The 17719-nt window shown below is 45.7% G+C and overlaps 1 protein-coding gene and 1 long non-coding RNA gene across 3 annotated transcripts; one reads left to right on the top strand and one right to left on the bottom strand.

Annotated features, from left to right (window-relative positions):
* Positions 1–2424: 2424 nt before the first annotated feature.
* On the bottom strand, positions 2425–6044 carry LOC140465696 (SKI/DACH domain-containing protein 1-like). Its single transcript, XM_072561335.1, has one exon. It carries the CDS (start codon positions 5765–5767, stop codon positions 3620–3622), a length of 2148 nt encoding a protein of 715 aa, XP_072417436.1. The 5' UTR covers positions 5768–6044; the 3' UTR covers positions 2425–3619.
* Positions 6045–8433: 2389 nt separating this feature from the next.
* LOC140465697 (uncharacterized) lies at positions 8434–17012 on the top strand. 2 transcript variants are annotated; one of them, XR_011955145.1, is made up of 3 exons: positions 8434–8847; positions 12942–13078; positions 13858–17012. It is a non-coding gene; the product is annotated as an uncharacterized lncRNA (long non-coding RNA). The 2 variants fall into 2 exon arrangements; XR_011955146.1 differs by lacking the exon at positions 8434–8847 and adding an exon at positions 9483–9565.
* Positions 17013–17719: the final 707 nt, after the last annotated feature.

The raw sequence follows: 17719 nt of genomic DNA, 5'->3' as shown, positions 1-17719 counted from the left end.
TAGTTTTAAACATTAGGTATTGAGACCAACCCCAAAACAATCCAATTGCTGCATTGTGCATATTTTACAAATTATGCCCTTTTCAAATTAGAGCTGCGCGACAAATCATTATGAAATCTTCCGAGGGAATAATAGTCAGAATTCATCTGTTCACACCCTACATAAATATATGCAAATTGATCCCCAGTAGCATCTTTAAAAAAACACATGAGATAGGGCAAATCAATCGATGTTTCAAATCGCAGTGACCATGTTACTCCTGAACTCTGCAAACCAGGGCCCATCTCCTAATCTAACCACGATAGACGAGTTCCCCTTTTAAGAATGGATTGGGAGGATTATTCAGCCTCCGCCTGCAGATTTAAAATCAGTTAAAAGTGTTGTGACCAAATGAGAGTCCAATTACTTTCCATCTCTTCCCGAAGTCAGAAAACATGCGGTTCGAGACTGAGTGTAGAGCATACGGGTAACACGCAAGATTTTGTCAACATTAGCGGTACAAACGGACCGAAAATGTTCAATTAGACAAATGAGAAAATCAATATGAAAGAATTGTCGCTGCACAATAAAATCCAATGGGATTTGTCAGTATGAACCATCGTGAAGCAATGGATGCAGGCTTTGCACAGCAAAACATTTCTTTCTTTCTATCTGTCTGTCTGCCTGTCTATCTATCTACAATAATGCAAAGAGCTGTATATGCTGGAGATCTGACACAAAAGCAAAAAGTGGTGGAGAAACTCAGCAAATCTGGCAGCATCTGCGGAGGGAGAAACAGGGGTAATGTTTCAAATCCAAAATGACTCTTCTTACAGAATTCTATCTATCTATCTACCTATCTACCTATGTTATGCATTGATACGTGGCTATAACACGAGATGAACTGTTGTAGCTTTTATTAAATGTAAGCATTTTTTTTTGCTAATTTCTGCCTCATTTATGATTATTTCATGCTACATTTTCCAATTCCAATCCCAGGATTTTACAGGGTGTGTCAGATAGCACCGGGACAATCCCTCAAACTGTTGAATGCAAATATTATTCCAATTAAAAGCGGCGTGGACCATCGGGCGGTCAGCCGGCTGGGTGTCAGACCAAGACTGCAATTGAATGAGCATTGCCAATTTTGCAGGCGTGTGGTTTCTAACAGTGGTCAGACGAGCTATTTCTGGTGCTTTTTAATTGCGGGTCTCGGTAATCGATAGGGTCCACCGCCTCTCTCACCAACGATATACATTGAGCATGGAATCATGTGCGCTTTTGTTTTGCAGGTGGGGGTTTACCTCCGAGTGGATGGCACAGTGTTGGAGAAAGGATAGTTGGCAGGGGTTGCCAGTTAGATCTGCAGTCTGTGTGGCTGAGTGCCTCGAGATCCACTTACAATTTCCCTGGAAGTGGCTCGTTTTAGCCACTCAGACTTTGATGGTGGAAAAGGTTCCGCCTCTGTCCTACAGCCGCAGCAAAGCGAGCGCACGGCGGGTGACGATCCACATTGTGAGCGTTAGATTTGTGTCTATCCCTCCTCTCCCTGTCCCCGTCCCTCACTAACTGCTTTCGGTTTAATCCTGAAATCGGGTCCCAGCTCCTGAAAACACTCACCCAGCGAAACTACCCCATCTTCCTTTCACCGCTTCACGGAAAACAGGATCAACAGTCTGCCTCCATCTCCCTGGATTTTGTCCCTCGCTACGTCTCTCTCTCTCTCTCTTCAATTCTCCACTCCAGCCTAATCTATCGTCCAATTCCCGCCGCGATAAAAAGAAAGGAATTGAAACATTCCAGGCTGCATGGTTCCCATGACATGATGCAGCTCTAAGTTTGGGAGTAACTTGCACGGACCTCTCCTCCTTGCCAGGCTGGCCCTATGTAAACAAACGACCACCATCTTGGCTGAAACTGCAATTGTCCGCGTTTTTTCTCTCTCTCCAGAATCCTGGTGGTGGTCGCGGGGGTGGGGGATGGGGAGAGCAGAACAGATTTAAAATGTCAGCACAGGAGCTCAGCCTCCCCCTCCCATAGAGAGAGAGAGAGAAAGAAAAAAAATCCCCACTCTCCTCACATCTGTTTGTTCCAAACACGTTTTTCATCATTAATTCAAACCTGGCGTTTGAACGGATTCCCTCCCCCTCCACCCCGTGCCGTTATTGTGAAGCGAATCACAGTGTCAATAATCCTTTAGACAGCACAACACCCTCGCCACGTTTTGCCCTTGATTGTTTTTTTTCGCAAGAAATAAGCATAATTTAAACTCTTCCTGATGAGGACTCACTGAGGGGGAGTAGCCTTCTCCCCTCCCCCGTAACCTCACTGTAAACTGTCAACATCACAAAGAACAGGGACTAAAAAAAAACTTGCTAAAGTTTGTTTTCTGTGTTCTTGAAAGGAACCTTTATCAAATTCTAAATAAATAAAACTTACAACAACTGAGGAATAAATTTTAATATTATTTTCTTTTAAAAAAAGGAATTACAATTGCATTTCAACTCAAGCATCAGTCTTTTTTCCCCCCTTTTGAATGGGGAACTATTGACTGGAACTTTACGTGGGGTTTGATCAGTAATGCATGCCTCTGTGCATTAACCTCCTTTCCTTCAGAGTTCAACTGATTTGCATCTAAAGGGAAGGTTACTGTGTTTCCCTTGCAAATTATACATCCGATTATTAAGCGGGGACAGAAGCAACACACAGAGCTCAGGATATTTACTCACTGGCCCGTCTACAGAGTCAAGTAAAGGTATCCTCCGCCCCCACCCCAATCACACTTCCCTCCCTCTCCGCTTTCACTGAGACTTCAGTTCAAATATGTTTTAAATTAAAATTGACAATAGTTTATCAAAACGACTAAAATAAAACCTTTAAAAGAACCAACTGCAGTACAATTCATTTCGAGTGAGCTCCCCGTCCATTTAAAAGATGACAGCTGTTACTCCCTTGTCCTGTCACCAGTATTTTTGACTACTTTTAATTAAAGCTTCCTGAAGGAACAAAGAAGGAACTGAGGTGAGTACAAGAGATCACTGTGTCAGGAGATTTTTTTTTAAATCCCGATAATCTAGACCCAGCTGGATGGAAGGGGGTGGGGGAGGCGGGGGGTGGCACGTAGAATAATCTTCTCATTCTCTCTTTCCCCTCAACACAATGTAGTCTGATGACTGTGGGAGGCTACTTGGAAAGTGTTTTTTTTAAATCGTTCTGATATATTTGAAATTTCTCTCGATTGAGAGGCTGTTCGTTCAGTAAATGTCACTCCCAATGCTTTAATAGGTCGATTGCACAGGGGAAAATAAAAGACTAGTGCAAAGAGCCACATCCAGGCGTGTACTGGGGGCCAGACCTGACTGCTTCCCTATTTCTCTATTAAACACACCGATCTTCAAAGAGCCTCACATCTACTGTAGCCCTACTGTAGCCGATAAATTAGGATCACTTTTTGGTTAAAAAAAAATTGCCGTGCTCGGTTTGGGGATGAAATAATTAAAATAGCTGTGAACTGCATATTCTGATCAGGGTATTGGAACAGCCTGCGGATGGTGTTACAACACTTTTGCAAATGGACAACGGGGGGGGGGGGGGGAGGGGGAGGGGAAGGAATTTCACGTCCACAATCAGTCACTGACCCCTAAAGGCTGAAGCCCCTGAATTTCAGGCTGGGTGGAAGGGGAATCGCTGAACGGCCGATTTGCCAGGCCCAGAGAGGGTGAGCTTTCTGGACTGTGTCACAGGGCTCCGAGCTGAAGGAATAGGCCGGGCACAGGTCCCCATCGTCACCTACAATCAGCGAGGGCGGTGTGGGGAAATTGCCCATTAAACTGAAAGCTTTCTTAACCGGCGTTACTAATCCGCAGCTGGCACGTCTGCACTTGGCAGGGTCTTTCAGTAGGTTCGGCCTTTGGCCGGTCGCTGTGACCCAGGGTTGCACCCTCCCCGGGCAGCGTTTGGACCGACCGCGGCGGCAGCTGGAAGAGATGCGTCTCTTTTTGGCAGCGTTCCCCCAGCCAGCGGCCGGCGGCCCATTCGCTAAAGTGCACTGGTTTTGTATTCCTGTCGAGGTGGGATCCTGGAGCGGATGGACAGATCCAGGAAACTCGCTCACTGATTGTATCACTCCACTCTCCTCCTCCTCCTCCTCCTCCCAGTCAACCCCCAGGTTCACTCTCGGTCTGTACCTCCGCCCCGGTCCCTCTCTCCCTGAGCCCGGCCCGGAGCCGGGGCTCTGGACACTCGCTCGCTGGGGGCGACTGCAGATGGCAGGGCGCTCTCTGGAGCCGCCGACCCTGTGGTTAATCCCGCCCTGGGAATGGGCTCCGGAACCGAACAGGGCCGCTTTGTCCCGACTGTCGAATTTCCCAGCGTTTGTATTAAAGCAGGACAGAGCTGAGCTCCCGGACCGCGCTCTCCACTGTAACGTATCCCTTTGTTGTAAAGACAGGCCGGTCCGAGAGGCACCGGGCAGTTGAGATGGGACCCTGGCTCCTGGCTGCCTCTCCCCGGCAGGAGAATTGCCCTTTGGCCCGGTGCCGGGGCTCCCCTTGGACTGGGTTCGGGTGGGAGAGTTCGAGGCTACCTGCAGGAACAGCGGCCGCGACTGGGACTTGTCCACCGCCGGGAGCTCCACTCTGTCGGGCGGCGCAGGGCTGGGGAACACCGCCGGAATCTTCGCGCTGACGCTGGGTAAGGTGGCTCTCCTGAAGCGGGTACTGTGCAGGGAGACGCCGCTGTGAGCCGAGCTGGAGTCCGAGGCGGTGGAGCTCTCATCGCCGCTGCTGGAGGCGGAAAACACCGACTCTCCGTCTTCCTCGTCTTCGTCCGTGGAACCGAAATCCGAGAGATTTCCCGGCTCCAGGCTGCAGTCCGAGTCACTGGAATATCCCAAAGAGGCGACCTGACCGCCCGGTGCAAAGCCCCTTTCATTTCCCGTCTTTATATCTCCAGAGAGGAACATGGTCTTCACCGACTGGAAATCTGCGGGGCTCAGCGATGAATTGCCGTTACTGAGAAAACCGCCTCCCACGGTTTTGCTCCGGTTACAACATGAATATTTCGCCGTGAAATGAACCGGCTGCTCGTTTCCATGAACCCGAACCGCGATGGAGGGTTGCACCGCTCTGGGGAAGCAACAGACCAGGTCCCGGTAAAACACCTCCTGCTCCCGGTACACCGGGCACATACCGGCTTTCTCCGCGTTTCCATACTCCGGGAAGTCTTTACCGGCCGGTACGATCGCCGAGGGGTAATCGGGGAGCTCAGTCCCGCTCGGTGTCGGGTATCTGACCTGAGCGCATTCTCCCGGTGCCCGTGTCCTCAGCAGCACCGCCCTCTCGGTACAGAGCCCGGTGTAGAAACCGTGTCCCTCCGAGCTGCTTAGCTGTCCGCCACTCCTCACCTTTACCTTGATCTTCTTCTTGCTGACGTCTGGCGTTTTGTAGACCGTGTATAAAACTTCCAGATCCTCTTTGGAAATGAGGGAGCACTTGACCGCTCGCGTCGGTACCGAGTTCATGGCTTTCAGAGTCCGCAACTCCCTCAAATCGCACCGGCGTCGTTTGATCTTCAGGTGCTCCATCCTCTTGCGAATCGTGGTCCTCGGGACGTCTTTGAACAGATCCGCTAGAACTTGCGACAGGGCGAACATTTGCTTCCCATTGATGCGCAGGTAACCCAGTCTAACTCCGTCCATTTCCAGATGACCTGACTGAAATCCTCCCAGTGCAACATTGGGGATATAATCCACACATCCCGGGATAATCCCAACCATTGTGTTCGCCATGCAAAAAAGCAAAGGGGTAGTCCTGCCATTAATTACTTTTTTGGGCGAAACTAAATGGCCCAAATTAAAAGATGCGATGATTGAAATGAGCAAGATGTGTCCGCATTTCACTGCAGCATTTTACTAAACGGTAAGATGAAATACACACACACACACACACTTGGAGGTTTAACGAGCTCTTTAAGATGAACCTGCCAACTACACTCCCTGCTTCCTTCCTTCCTGTAGAAAAGTTCACAGTATTAGCACTTGTCCACACACCACTCCACCAAAGCATTCCCCTCAACTCCAAGCTGATTGGATACTTTCTACATGTGATGTAAGAAAAGCTGATATTCTGCTCCCCCCCCCCCACGCCTCTCCACCACACACACCAACCCCACCCCGCCCCCGAAACATTCATAACCGCCCGAGCAGCAAGTACACATCACATTAAATATAACCCGCACTCCCTGCCGCTGCTGAATAGCAATTTCTTTATCATTAGAGCTGCCAGGAGTCTTTAAGCGGCCGGGTTTGGCAGGAAAACGTGCGTGTCTCCATGAGTTTTTAATATTTTAAACTCCCATTTCCTATTCTCCTAGATTCGAAATTTTAGCAAAGTATAGGTAATGCAGTAAATTCGAACAGTTCCTGATAAAATCATTAATAGAGATTTGTTCAGGCCGCCTTGACTGAAGATGTTTTGTGATCTCCCCCCCGCCCACCCCACCATAAACAAAATGCTGGCGATTCCAAACTACAAGTCGACAATTGCAATAAGGAAATTTAGCAGGTCTCCTCAAAAATCTATCTGTCCGGGGGGTTGGAAAACGCTGTGCAGATCAGCCGTCTTATTTTCCCCCCAGTCATGTTGCAATTTATCGCACAGCGGAAAGCGTGGAAGAAATTCCCTTTTCCGTTCGGCTCGATTTTTATGCAAACTTTCCTCTATTGTTCATCGTTTGGCGGAATTATCAAAAATAAATCCGGGCCTTATTGTGTTGAAATTATATGTTGAATAGTTCTCCAGCCTTCCTTGGGCACCACGTGTCATGTCTGGGTTTGATCCATTGTTTTAAATGGGACCACCTGGAGGATGGGTTCAGGGAAATCAAACCGATAACTACATCTGATTTCAAACTCGAATACCATAAAGCATGACTTCACCGTCAATAATGTTTTCCAGAGCAGTGTGAGAAGCTAGGGACGCTTCCGTTAAAACACAAAAAGATTGCCACCTGGGCTGGTTAACAGTGGAAAATGTCAATGATAGTAACTGCTCGTAGAAGTGCGGCTTAGCTACACAACAAAACAGCTCTCCATTCCTTTCCTCGCTATCAGTCCTCCACCCCGCCTAGTTGGTTGGTTAAAATCTTTCCAAATTAATGCATTCGATGTTTATTCGGTATTTTATGCATGTCTGTCTATTCTGTGAAATCATATGTAAATTATACAGTCAGATGCATCACACACATGGTCACTCCAGTGAGAGCGAGCATCATCAAGATCCACTCAGTTTATTACCTCTAAACGTGACCAGCTTCATTTAGAAAAGGTGTAAGTGACCAGAGGCAATACTGAATCTTTAAAGCCCAGTTTGGACAGACATTATGACAGAGAATAAGTTTACAAAATGTAAACCGCATGTGTGGTCAGAGTTCATATCTATTTCCTTGCAATGTGGCTGCAGAGCAGAATAGAGCCGTGGACATCACAAAGGTGAATTTATCATTCTCCGCTCATTCTGCCAAGCGTGGCCCAGGGCTTAACAACTTCAATTTGTTTCATTTAAAAGTGATGCAACGGTCAATGCTATTGATCATGCGCTTACGATGTTAACATTCAACACAGCCCTTAAACCCAGAGGGACTCGAGGGGTTATGTTACTTAGAAAAAAAATTAAATAAGTTTTGTAGCACCTTACGTTTGGTAATCCGTCCATTGATCCTGAACTCTGTCAAACTGCACTTACCCGGCACAAACCCACGCTCACCAATTCTAAATATTGGGACTATTTCAAACTTAACGTGAAATATTTCAATACATCACCAACCCCTGCCAATCGCCGGACAGCGAGAACCGCCTTTTGTGTTAAATGTACAACCAACATTAAGACTGGGGATATTTAGTAATGCTATCTATCAGTCCTATGCAGTATTTACAGAGCCCAGGAAGACTGCTGTCCGGGTTCATCAAATGAACTTTTTTTTTGTAACAGCCCGTGTTTCCTCCCCTTCTCTCTCCCTCTCTCCCCCCACTCCCTCTCTCGCTCAGCATGTCTGTGTATTAGGACAGGAAGTCGGTTACACTTCGGCGCTTTATCTTTCCTGACATTAGCTATTGTGCGTCTGGAATCGGCGGCGCAATCCTCTGGTGAAATGAATTTCTGGATGAAATCAGACCGAAACGCTGATTATTTTTCAGCTAACGGGCTCGGATTTAAACGAGGTGAGGGCTGCACGCATCTCTCTGCAAATCAAATGAGGATTGCGAATATTTTACCAAATCCATGTAATTTACCATTGCATCCGCTCGTCTGTCCCTCTGTCTCCGGCCGCGTTTCATTCCTGATTGGATTACTCTGAGCCTTCGAGGCTGCACTGGTTGCCTTCACTTTCAAAATGTTGATTTTTAAAATGATCGGGGAGTGAATGTGGGGGAGCGGGGAAGGGGTTAATCCAATCTAGTTCAGTGACGAGGGCAAATATGCTATGTCACAGTCAGAGGTCAGGCAGACACTGAGCAGAGTTGAGATGCAGTTTCGACCTTTAGGTCCCCTACCCTGTTCCACACAGGCTGGCCACTGGGACGTGTTCAGTCTGAGTCTCTGTTTGATATTGTAGCAGATCAGTTAGCTCGAGCCGTGCACAACTGCATTTAGTAAATATAAGCGCTCATTAACATAAAGACACCAATGCACGTACACCAAGCTGCATTTAGTATTTTGGGTACGTGCCTTTTTTTTCCCCTTTATTCATTCACAAGATGAGGGCGGCATTAGCTAGGCCAGCATTTATTACCCACCCTTAATTACCCAGAGGGCAGTTCAGAGTCAATCACATTGCTGTGGGTCTGGAGTCGCATGTAGGCCAGACCAGGTAAGGATGGCAGTTTCCTTCCCTGAAGGGTTTAGTGAACCAGCCGACAATGGATTAGACTTTTTTTTTTCTGGATTTGAATCTAGGTCCCCAGAATATTATCTGGATTAACAGCCCAGCGATAATACCACCAGGCCACTATCTCCCCTAGTTTTTATTATGTGTTTCTATGTATGTGTTTCTATATGCATGTGTACTTATTTGTATGTGCATTTTCATGTATGTACGTAAGTTTCGACATCTGTATGTGCGATTATATGCCCATATTTGAATCTGTATATGTGCGTGTGTATATAAAATGGGTGTACAGTATGTGTGTACGTACATGCACGTGCGTATGTATTTGCACGTACGTGTGTGTTTGTAAATGTATGTGTTTTTACCTAAATATTGTATCCGTTTGTGTGTACATGCGTTTGATATGGATTAGGGAAGATTAAACTGTGACGGTTCCGGGGCTCTCCAATATACCAAGGAATCCTTTCTCTATATCTAAATCCCCAATCAGCCATCTTGCCAGTGAAATCCTCCAAATTCTATTCAGCATATGCCCTTCAAATTATTAAAGTAAAACAAAATCAGTTTCTGCCGCAAACGCCCCCAGTAACAGGATGCAGATGTAAGGAGTAGATCCTGCAGCAGATGATCGAGCAAGTCATTCGAATAAAAGCAACTTGAGTCTAGTTAAGTCCAGGCTACAGGATAGATCAATCCTCAGGTCAGTAAACGTGAGTCCTGCATCAGCCACGGTGCAAGTCGAATTGATCTTAACAATATTTACATTGTCACTGGAAGTTAACTATCTGCAGAGTTTTACACTGGGTTCTACGATTCCCTGCGCTAAAATTAATGTATCCATATTGTCATTTCTCCCGGCGTGTCTAAACTGAAATCAGTGCTTTTCTGCCAACACTAAATAGGTGTTCTAAAGTACTACAATCTTAATTAGTTAAGTATATGGTATTAAACGCGTTTAAACGCATATCAAACACCTACACTGTACATTGCATGCTAACACAAGAGGCGTTCGAGGGGTTGGGGGAGGGAAGGGGAGCACACTGACACGGTCCAGTGCACACACTCATCTCTTAGCACAAAGAATACAAACCTGTGCAACCTGTCTCTTGTTCGGTTCCAGTTTATCCCCTATTGAGAGCTAGGCCCCTCACATATCTTACTTCTCTTGTCAAAAAGAGAGGGCACATTCTGCTCAATATTTACACGTTTGAAGCAGTCAGACAACATGCCAAGCTGGACCAACAAGTTCTCCTCTTGTTTCCATCTCATCACAATCGACAAAAATCCATTCTGGATTTCACTGTGGTTTTGTTTCCGGAACTGCAAGCGGCGACGCCTCTAATTTCTCATGCTGGAATAATCGCTGGGTCCCTGTTTATCAATCTCACAGAACACGCAGAGTAGGCTCTTGGGAACGTGCAAAGTTGAATTAACGTTTATTGAGTTGTTTCGATTTTTATAAGTTTCTAAATATTTAGATATCTTTCCGGTACACACAATTCCACCTTTCCATATACTCTCGAATATACATACTCTGGCCTGCAAAACTCTCTCTCACATATACCATACCTACCAACGCTTTCGCTCTCATATGCATATTCCTGTCTGCAACTCTCACATTCATGCCCTGCGCACAAAAATACGTAGTAACAAACAAAAATGCACACATTCATATCTGCAAATGAATGTACCTACTCACACGTGCACTGTTTAATGCGTGCATAATGAAGCACACATTTTCTAATAATATACAGAACACGTAGATATTTTCTCTCTCCTTTGCCTTCCCACATCACACTCAAAGCTTTGTGAACAGTTTAATTGCAGCTCAGGAGCATTGAACCTCGATTCAAATACTTAGATTTTTAAAAATGTCTGCGGAGATTTTCGCTAGCCCCTGGCCTTGCAGACATCCTGACAGGGACTGCCTTTCTCTGTTGTCAACCGAGATGAACCAACCCCCAGCCCTTCTCCCCAGCCACCCCCTCACTCGAACCCTCACCCCCACCGAGGAAAGGGAACCGAAACATAAGAATGAATCCTTTGTCAGCTTCCTATCTCAACTAAGACAACAAGTGTTGCATTGCCTCCACTCATTATGGGATACTAGGCACGCACAAACCTTACATTTTTTTCTCTTAACTCTTCCCAAACCGAGGCCAAACCGACATTGATTTCCCCCCATGTTTTACTTTTCATTGAAGTATTCTATTGGAAGCACCATCATTATTTAGCACAGTCATTTCCTCGCGTATGATGAGACAATGTTACTGCTATAGCCACCGATTCAGCGGTATAATAGATTAATGGCACTTGAATTTAAATGCACATCATAGCATGAACCGGGCTTGCTCCAAACTAGCAGGCTGTAATTATTTTTATATTAGCTGATCCTGTTTTGAATCAACGATATCTATGTTCAATTCAATTCAACTTTGAGTTCAGATGTTTCTGACTTTCGCACTCTCAGTTTAACGTCTTTCATTTAATTGGTAATGAGATTGTGTTTAGTTCGCGGAGGACTGTAAGGAATATAACCTTCTGTTACTTGCTATTTGTATTCCTCCTTGTTCTTTCGAGCTGTTTTCACAGCTTCCCCTTCACACACACGCGCTAACAAAGCTTTAAAAGGATACCCCACTCTATTTCCGGTCCATTTTGCGTCAAATTTAAGGCTAACGTTCTGCAGACCATTCCCCAAAAGGGGAAAGTGTTAACTAACCCGTACTCTGAAACGAAAGGGAACAGAATTGTTTGGGTCTTCAGAACTTCTCGTTCCTAGAAAGGTAGCTTCAACAATAACATGATCTGGTTTCTCCTAGAGAAGGGCGATAGCAATAATCTGAACTGGCTTCAAATGAACTTGCCCATATCTGGAAAATATTCACCACGTTGTTATAAAGCCAGTCTGGTCTCGCTAGGTCTCTCCTGCACACAGTTTGCAACTACGGTGTTTGCGTGCAGTCTAAGAATTGCTGGCTGATCCAATCAAACAAATCCGTTGGACTTTCCTAAATTCAGTAACTCGCAATTTTTTCAAATAACCTGTAAACCCAGTGCGCGAAGACGCGGGAAATAGCCTAGACTGGAGGGACAGAAAGAAAATTCTGTGGTCGTCTGTACTGAACGCGCCACATTTAGTTTAAAAAGACCAGTTTTACCATGACCTCACGATGATTAACATAGAAATTAACTTCTGCTTTAATACAGCGGTATTCTCAGTGTGGAGAGTGGACACCGCCTTAATTTGAGAGTGAACCGAGATGATTTGGGAGATGTATTTATATCTCCAGTCACAATAATGAAAGCTAAAAAAATGTAGCGAGGGAGCCAGGTTATCTGAAAGTTGCCTCAACGTGGGAGCTAAACAAATCAGCAACAGCGAGCTTCTCTTTCAGGTGCTTGGGCTTTCAGATCTGGAAATCCCTCCTTTAACATTTTTGCCTTCACGCCTTTTAGGACGACCCTTAAAAGTTTGACCAAACCTTTGGTCGCACGCCCAACATCTCTTTACGTATCAGGAGTTGATTTGATTTGATTTATTATGGTCACGTGTACCTAAGTACAGTGTAAAGTTTTGTTTTGTCGAACAGCATTCTCCCCACTCTCTTCATGACATTAAAAGACCCTGTATAAATGCAAGATTTCACCATGAGAAGGCTCCATATGGATGCGAAGTACTGGCTGTGTGAGTTTCCACCAAACTCCAAGCTGCTCAAAAATACATAAAGACCTTCTTGAACATCGCAATGATAAAGGCCCAGTTGGAGCAACGATCAAAAATGGGACAAATGTTGAAATGTGTTCAGAACCTAACATTGCTCATACCCAGTATTGATCACTGGGACGTGAAAAATCGGCGATCTCTTGTCAGTCTCTGTACTGGAAGCATTGACTTACGATAGGGTTTGAAGTAACAGTCATCAAATAACTCGCAGAAAATATCGCAGGGATCACTTATCCCAAATTAATTATAGATTTTTTGACAGACTATCAAATTAAACAGTTGGGCTGTTGAAAGTATTTATCTATTAATGTAAGGCAGCGATTACATTTTCTCGTATTTATTGTTGCAGCAATGCTCATCATTTTCGAGTGATGCCCTTTCGGAACGCTGTCATTTACGTTTGAAACTCTTCCAGGAGTAATGAGCAGAAACCCCTCAGTCACGTTTCACACTCGGCCGGACGTATTAAAGAATGAACTATTTCGTGTAAGACCTAGTTCAGTTTCTCCATTTCCCTTGGCGTGGGTTTGCTGATACTTTGATAATGATTAACTAGCATCGGATTAGTACAAGATGACCGACTGGTTTATATATCCGTGACTAGGTTATGTGAAATGTAGCGGAAGAATAAGTATCGATTAGCAGTGTCTAACTTGTACACAATTAGTACCGATAGTTTGGATGTTTTGGTTGGTCATAAAGCAGTGAATATTTTCTTTGTAAGAAATGGAGTATGGAGTCCCTCTTTCCAAAGAAGCAAATGTCACATTTTTCAGGAGATTTCTAAACCACCCATACTAACTTTAGAAATATTACTTTGACTGGTTGAAGATGTGGCCTATTTGGAGTTAAATCTTGACAGAATCATCTGAATTTTAATCCGGTTATGAAAACTGGGTACGTTTTGCATACATCTTTAGCACCGAATGTCAATTCTCTGCTACTTGCTAATGTTAATTGGCAATGCACGGAATTGATGAATTTTTAAAATAAGCAAGTACTTATCGAGGGTGCAAGTAGATCATTCTCTGGATAAACAGGACATGGATAGCTGATTGTGATAACACTGAGTCCAAGGTGCACTGATTTCCATTTGTAATCTTGTTTTATTTTCCACACTTTCCCAATGGAGGTTGTCAGAAACCTATTATTTACAGCCTGCTTCTTAGAATTCAACGTGACCTGATTACTCAGTTTTAGCAGTAGTTTCCCGCGTTGTTTTTTTTATCTCTGAGTTCCAGCTAATGGATTTTTTTTTAACACAGGAATTCCGTTTCTAAGGATCACTAGCGACGTTATCAGCTTTGTAGCTCGGAGATTCCACCAGGACCAACTGGAACAGGATCAGCGCTCAATGTTTCCACAGATTTAATACTCTAGCGTCAACTTTCCGAATCACAGTGACCTCAAGTGAAGCGCAGGACTCGTTATTATTAGAAGCACAGAACCATTATTGAGTTCTCCCGGCACTCATTAATAAGCCGCTGAAGAGGGAATCTGAGAGGCAGTTGGCTGGAAGGATGGGGAAAAGCCGCAGGGAAGCGGGCCTTATGCCAACATCGACGCAGCTGATGGGCCGAATGACTGCTTAATGATCCTCAACTCCCGTGATTTTATTCTAGGTTGGGCAATGCCAGTACTGATGAAAAACATTGACTTTTACATCACGAAGAGTTTGTAATAGAAGCCTCTGAAAATGTATGTGTGTTATGTTTCACACTTTTTGACCAACCTTTTTAAAACCGTGAAAGTTGAAGCATAGATGCACACAGGCAGATCCAGACACACACAGGCACAGACACACAGTCCCACCCTCCACACACACACACACACACACACACGTCCACGGACACAGAGACACAGGCACAGACATATACAGACACAGACATTCAGAGGTGGTCACACATGTACACAGGCAAGACATGCACACGTGTACACCCATCCAAAGACACAAACACTTACACAGGCAGATACAGCCAGCCAGCCACAGAGCATATCCACACCCACAGGTACAGACACATAAACCCACACAAACACAGAGACACTGAGTCAATGTGACACATAGTGATACCTACACAGATACGCAGTTGCACAGACACGTAACAAAACGAGCCTAGTTTTATTCAAAGTATTGATTTCTTTTAAAAATTCAGCCACTCTGCAATGAATGGTCCCCGGGCATTCCTGGACTACTTAGGTAATGATGTGGATTTAGTGGCTATGCGGTTGCCTATTGACCCACGATCACAATACAATGACCCAGCTGACCTCTGGCTGACCCCTGACCCTCAGCGAACTCAATCCACCATTAAAGGGGCAGGGACGTGTCCACAAAGGCCTGGCTTTTGTTCTTCGTTAACAGGATGGGGGGGGGGGGGAGGGAGGTTTACAAATACAAACAAGCTGGCTCGCTGAAGGCAAACATTTTAAAAAAAAGAACTTCGTTTTGCCATGAAAGTACATTAAATCTCTCGGATTTCTTGGTATTTTCTGCAGTCAGAGCTGTGGGTGGTTGGGTACAAGGAGCAACATTTCTGTGAAGGATTGATTAGAGTCTGCATTTCTTTCAAAACACTTTCCAAACGTGAGAATTGCTTGAAGCTTTTCGGATCAGGCATATATCCCTCACATAGCCCAGTGAGTTGGAACAGAACTCCACAAAAACCGCACACACACACACAGACAACTTGCAGCCTATCACTTTATTAGCCATTTCATGTTACAGAGTGGTAGGTAAGTGATACCTGATTTTTGATTTTTTTTAAAAGAAAAGACTGATTATTGGGATCTTTAATCCAGGATGGGTCACGCTTGGTCGAAGCGGTAGTCACGGACGCTAAATTTCCTCAGAGAGGGCACAGGATTTTTTTGTTTTAATCTCGAAAATAATGCGTTGAAGGAAATGATTGACCGCTGCAATTTCCTGGAATACGGCGAACAATAAGAGAGACATACAAAGCACGTGGGAATCAATGCAGGCCGGCTTCAAGCAAGAAGTTAACAGCGGGAGAGGCGAACCGCCACCCTCCTTCTAAAGGGCAGCTTGAAGGGTGGGGAAAAGCCGGGCCCGAGCCGTGTGGACACGATGGAGCCAACAAGGGGCCAAAAGTGATCCCCAGTCCCGGAGCAGGGACCGCGCTGATCCACCTGGTGCGGGCGCTGCGGCGAGTTGTGTTCCTTTGTGTGTGTGAGATACTCTTTCAGCGGGAGTTTGCAGCTGCTTTCAGACCCAGAACCGGAGCAGGGATCCGGGTGAGCCCTGGCCAGGGTTGGGAGCACTGCGGTGGACAATCGCTGCAACACTGAGATGGAGCACCAGATTCAGAACCAAAATCGGACCAAGCTGCTGGCAACTCGGTTCAGTTTTGGAATGGATTCGTTGCTGCTCCCACTAGACCCCCAAAGGCTTAGGATAATGTGACTACTGATGGGAGGAGGGTGGAGGAAATGCATGCGATTTAAGATTAAAAAAAAAGCTTTGGGACTCAGAGCAGTCCATGTACTGCCATGTCCCTATGTTGAGGCATCTAGTTGGGTCCTTGAGTGAAGTGAAGGAAGGCGAGATTAGGAACTGTAGGAACAAATTACTGCAGAGGGAGAAAGTGAGGACTGCAGATGCTGGAGATCAGAGGCTTAAAAATGTGTTGCTGGAAAAGCGCAGCAGGTCAGGCAGCATCCAAGGAGAAGGAGAATCGACGTTTCGGGCATAATTCCTGAAGAAGGGCTTATGCCCGAAACGTCGATTCTCCTTCTCCTTTGATGCTGCCTGACCTGCTGCGCTTTTCCAGCAACACAAATTACTGCAGATACTGGAACCTGTACTGAAAACAACGGACGCTGGAGATCACAGCGGGTCAGGCAGCATCCCTGGAGATGCACTGGTCATCTCAACTCGAAACGCTAGCTTGTTCTCCATGGAGACAGTGAGGTCTGCTGATGAAGGGCTCCGGCCCAAAACGTCGATTCTCCTGCTCCTCGGATGCTGCCTGACTTTCCAGCAACACACTCTCAACTCTCCCCAGGGGTGTTGTCTGACCCACTGAGAGTAGGAAGGGGTTGGTGTTAAGGTGGGCGGCCTGTGATTGTCTGCACGCCTGGACGTGGGATTGAGAATCGGTGTCCGATTGTGGACAGGAGTTTGTGCTGTGTGAGTCTGGAAGCCGGTGGGCGTGAGTCTGCGCTGGAGCGAATTGATGAGTCAAACACGAAAACAGAAATTGCTGGAGAAACTCAGTAGTATCTGCGGAGAGAGCAGCAGAGTTTCAGGCCCAGTGACTCTTCATCCTGTTGGTACATGTACAGGTCTCCTGGAAATTCCAAGAGGAATTACAAATTCACTAACATGTCTGTCAGTTCAGAAGGAAATCTGTATTGGAAGCCAAGAGAGGCCAAGTTTTGATTAAATTGTACCTTCTTCTCCCTTCGGTTTCCAGACTGATTAATGTACTTTCTTCACTGAAGCTAGTGTTTGCTGTAGAAATTCAACTTTGTAGCTTGGTTTCCTCTGTGCCCAGGATATTTCTTCCCATTCCCTTGGAAAAGCGGAGCTATCACACTTACAGTGTCAAATGCCGGACAATGTCACTGGAGGTGGGAGCTATGCACTCACAAATCGGTTTCTGGTGTTAAATCCTGGCCTTGCCTTCCAGTCTCTTTCCATTTCCGTCAGCTGGTGAAAGTTTTTCGCGCCGACCAGATTTGAGACGCACTTTCCACTCTGCCCTGAGACAAAAACTGAAATTGTTGCAGAAACCTCAGAACTAAGTCACCAAAAGGTTCATTGTTTCTCTCGCCACTCAGACCTGCTGAGTTCCTGCAGCAATTTCTGTTTTTGTTTTAGATGTTTTAGCATTCACAGTTCTTTGTTTTATATAAATTTGTGCAGTTTATTCCAAAACTATATCATTCCTATGTTTCTGTCACCACGCTACCCACCGCCCCCCCCCACCCCGCCCCCGCCTCGCCAAATCTCTTTCCACTGTCCCTATGGTCTCTCTCGTCCTCCTTTCCACTGTAAACTACCGGACCCACTTTCTCGAGGGTTCTCGAGGTCTTCTTGCACGTAGTTCTTCGACAAAATGACGTTACTGTTTCATTGTTGAAAAATATCCAGATTAGCCGGTCTCA

This window comes from Chiloscyllium punctatum, chromosome 42 (assembly GCF_047496795.1).
Source record: "Chiloscyllium punctatum isolate Juve2018m chromosome 42, sChiPun1.3, whole genome shotgun sequence".
Lineage (NCBI taxonomy): Eukaryota > Metazoa > Chordata > Chondrichthyes > Orectolobiformes > Hemiscylliidae > Chiloscyllium > Chiloscyllium punctatum.
Note: the sequence above shows the minus strand (reverse complement) of the source record. Positions and strands in the feature narration are given on the sequence as shown.

Bases quoted from the DNA above. Each gene is read 5' to 3' on its own strand.
- LOC140465696 (XM_072561335.1), bottom strand. From the start codon at position 5,767: ATGGCGAACACAATGGTTGGGATTATCCCGGGATGTGTGGATTATATC.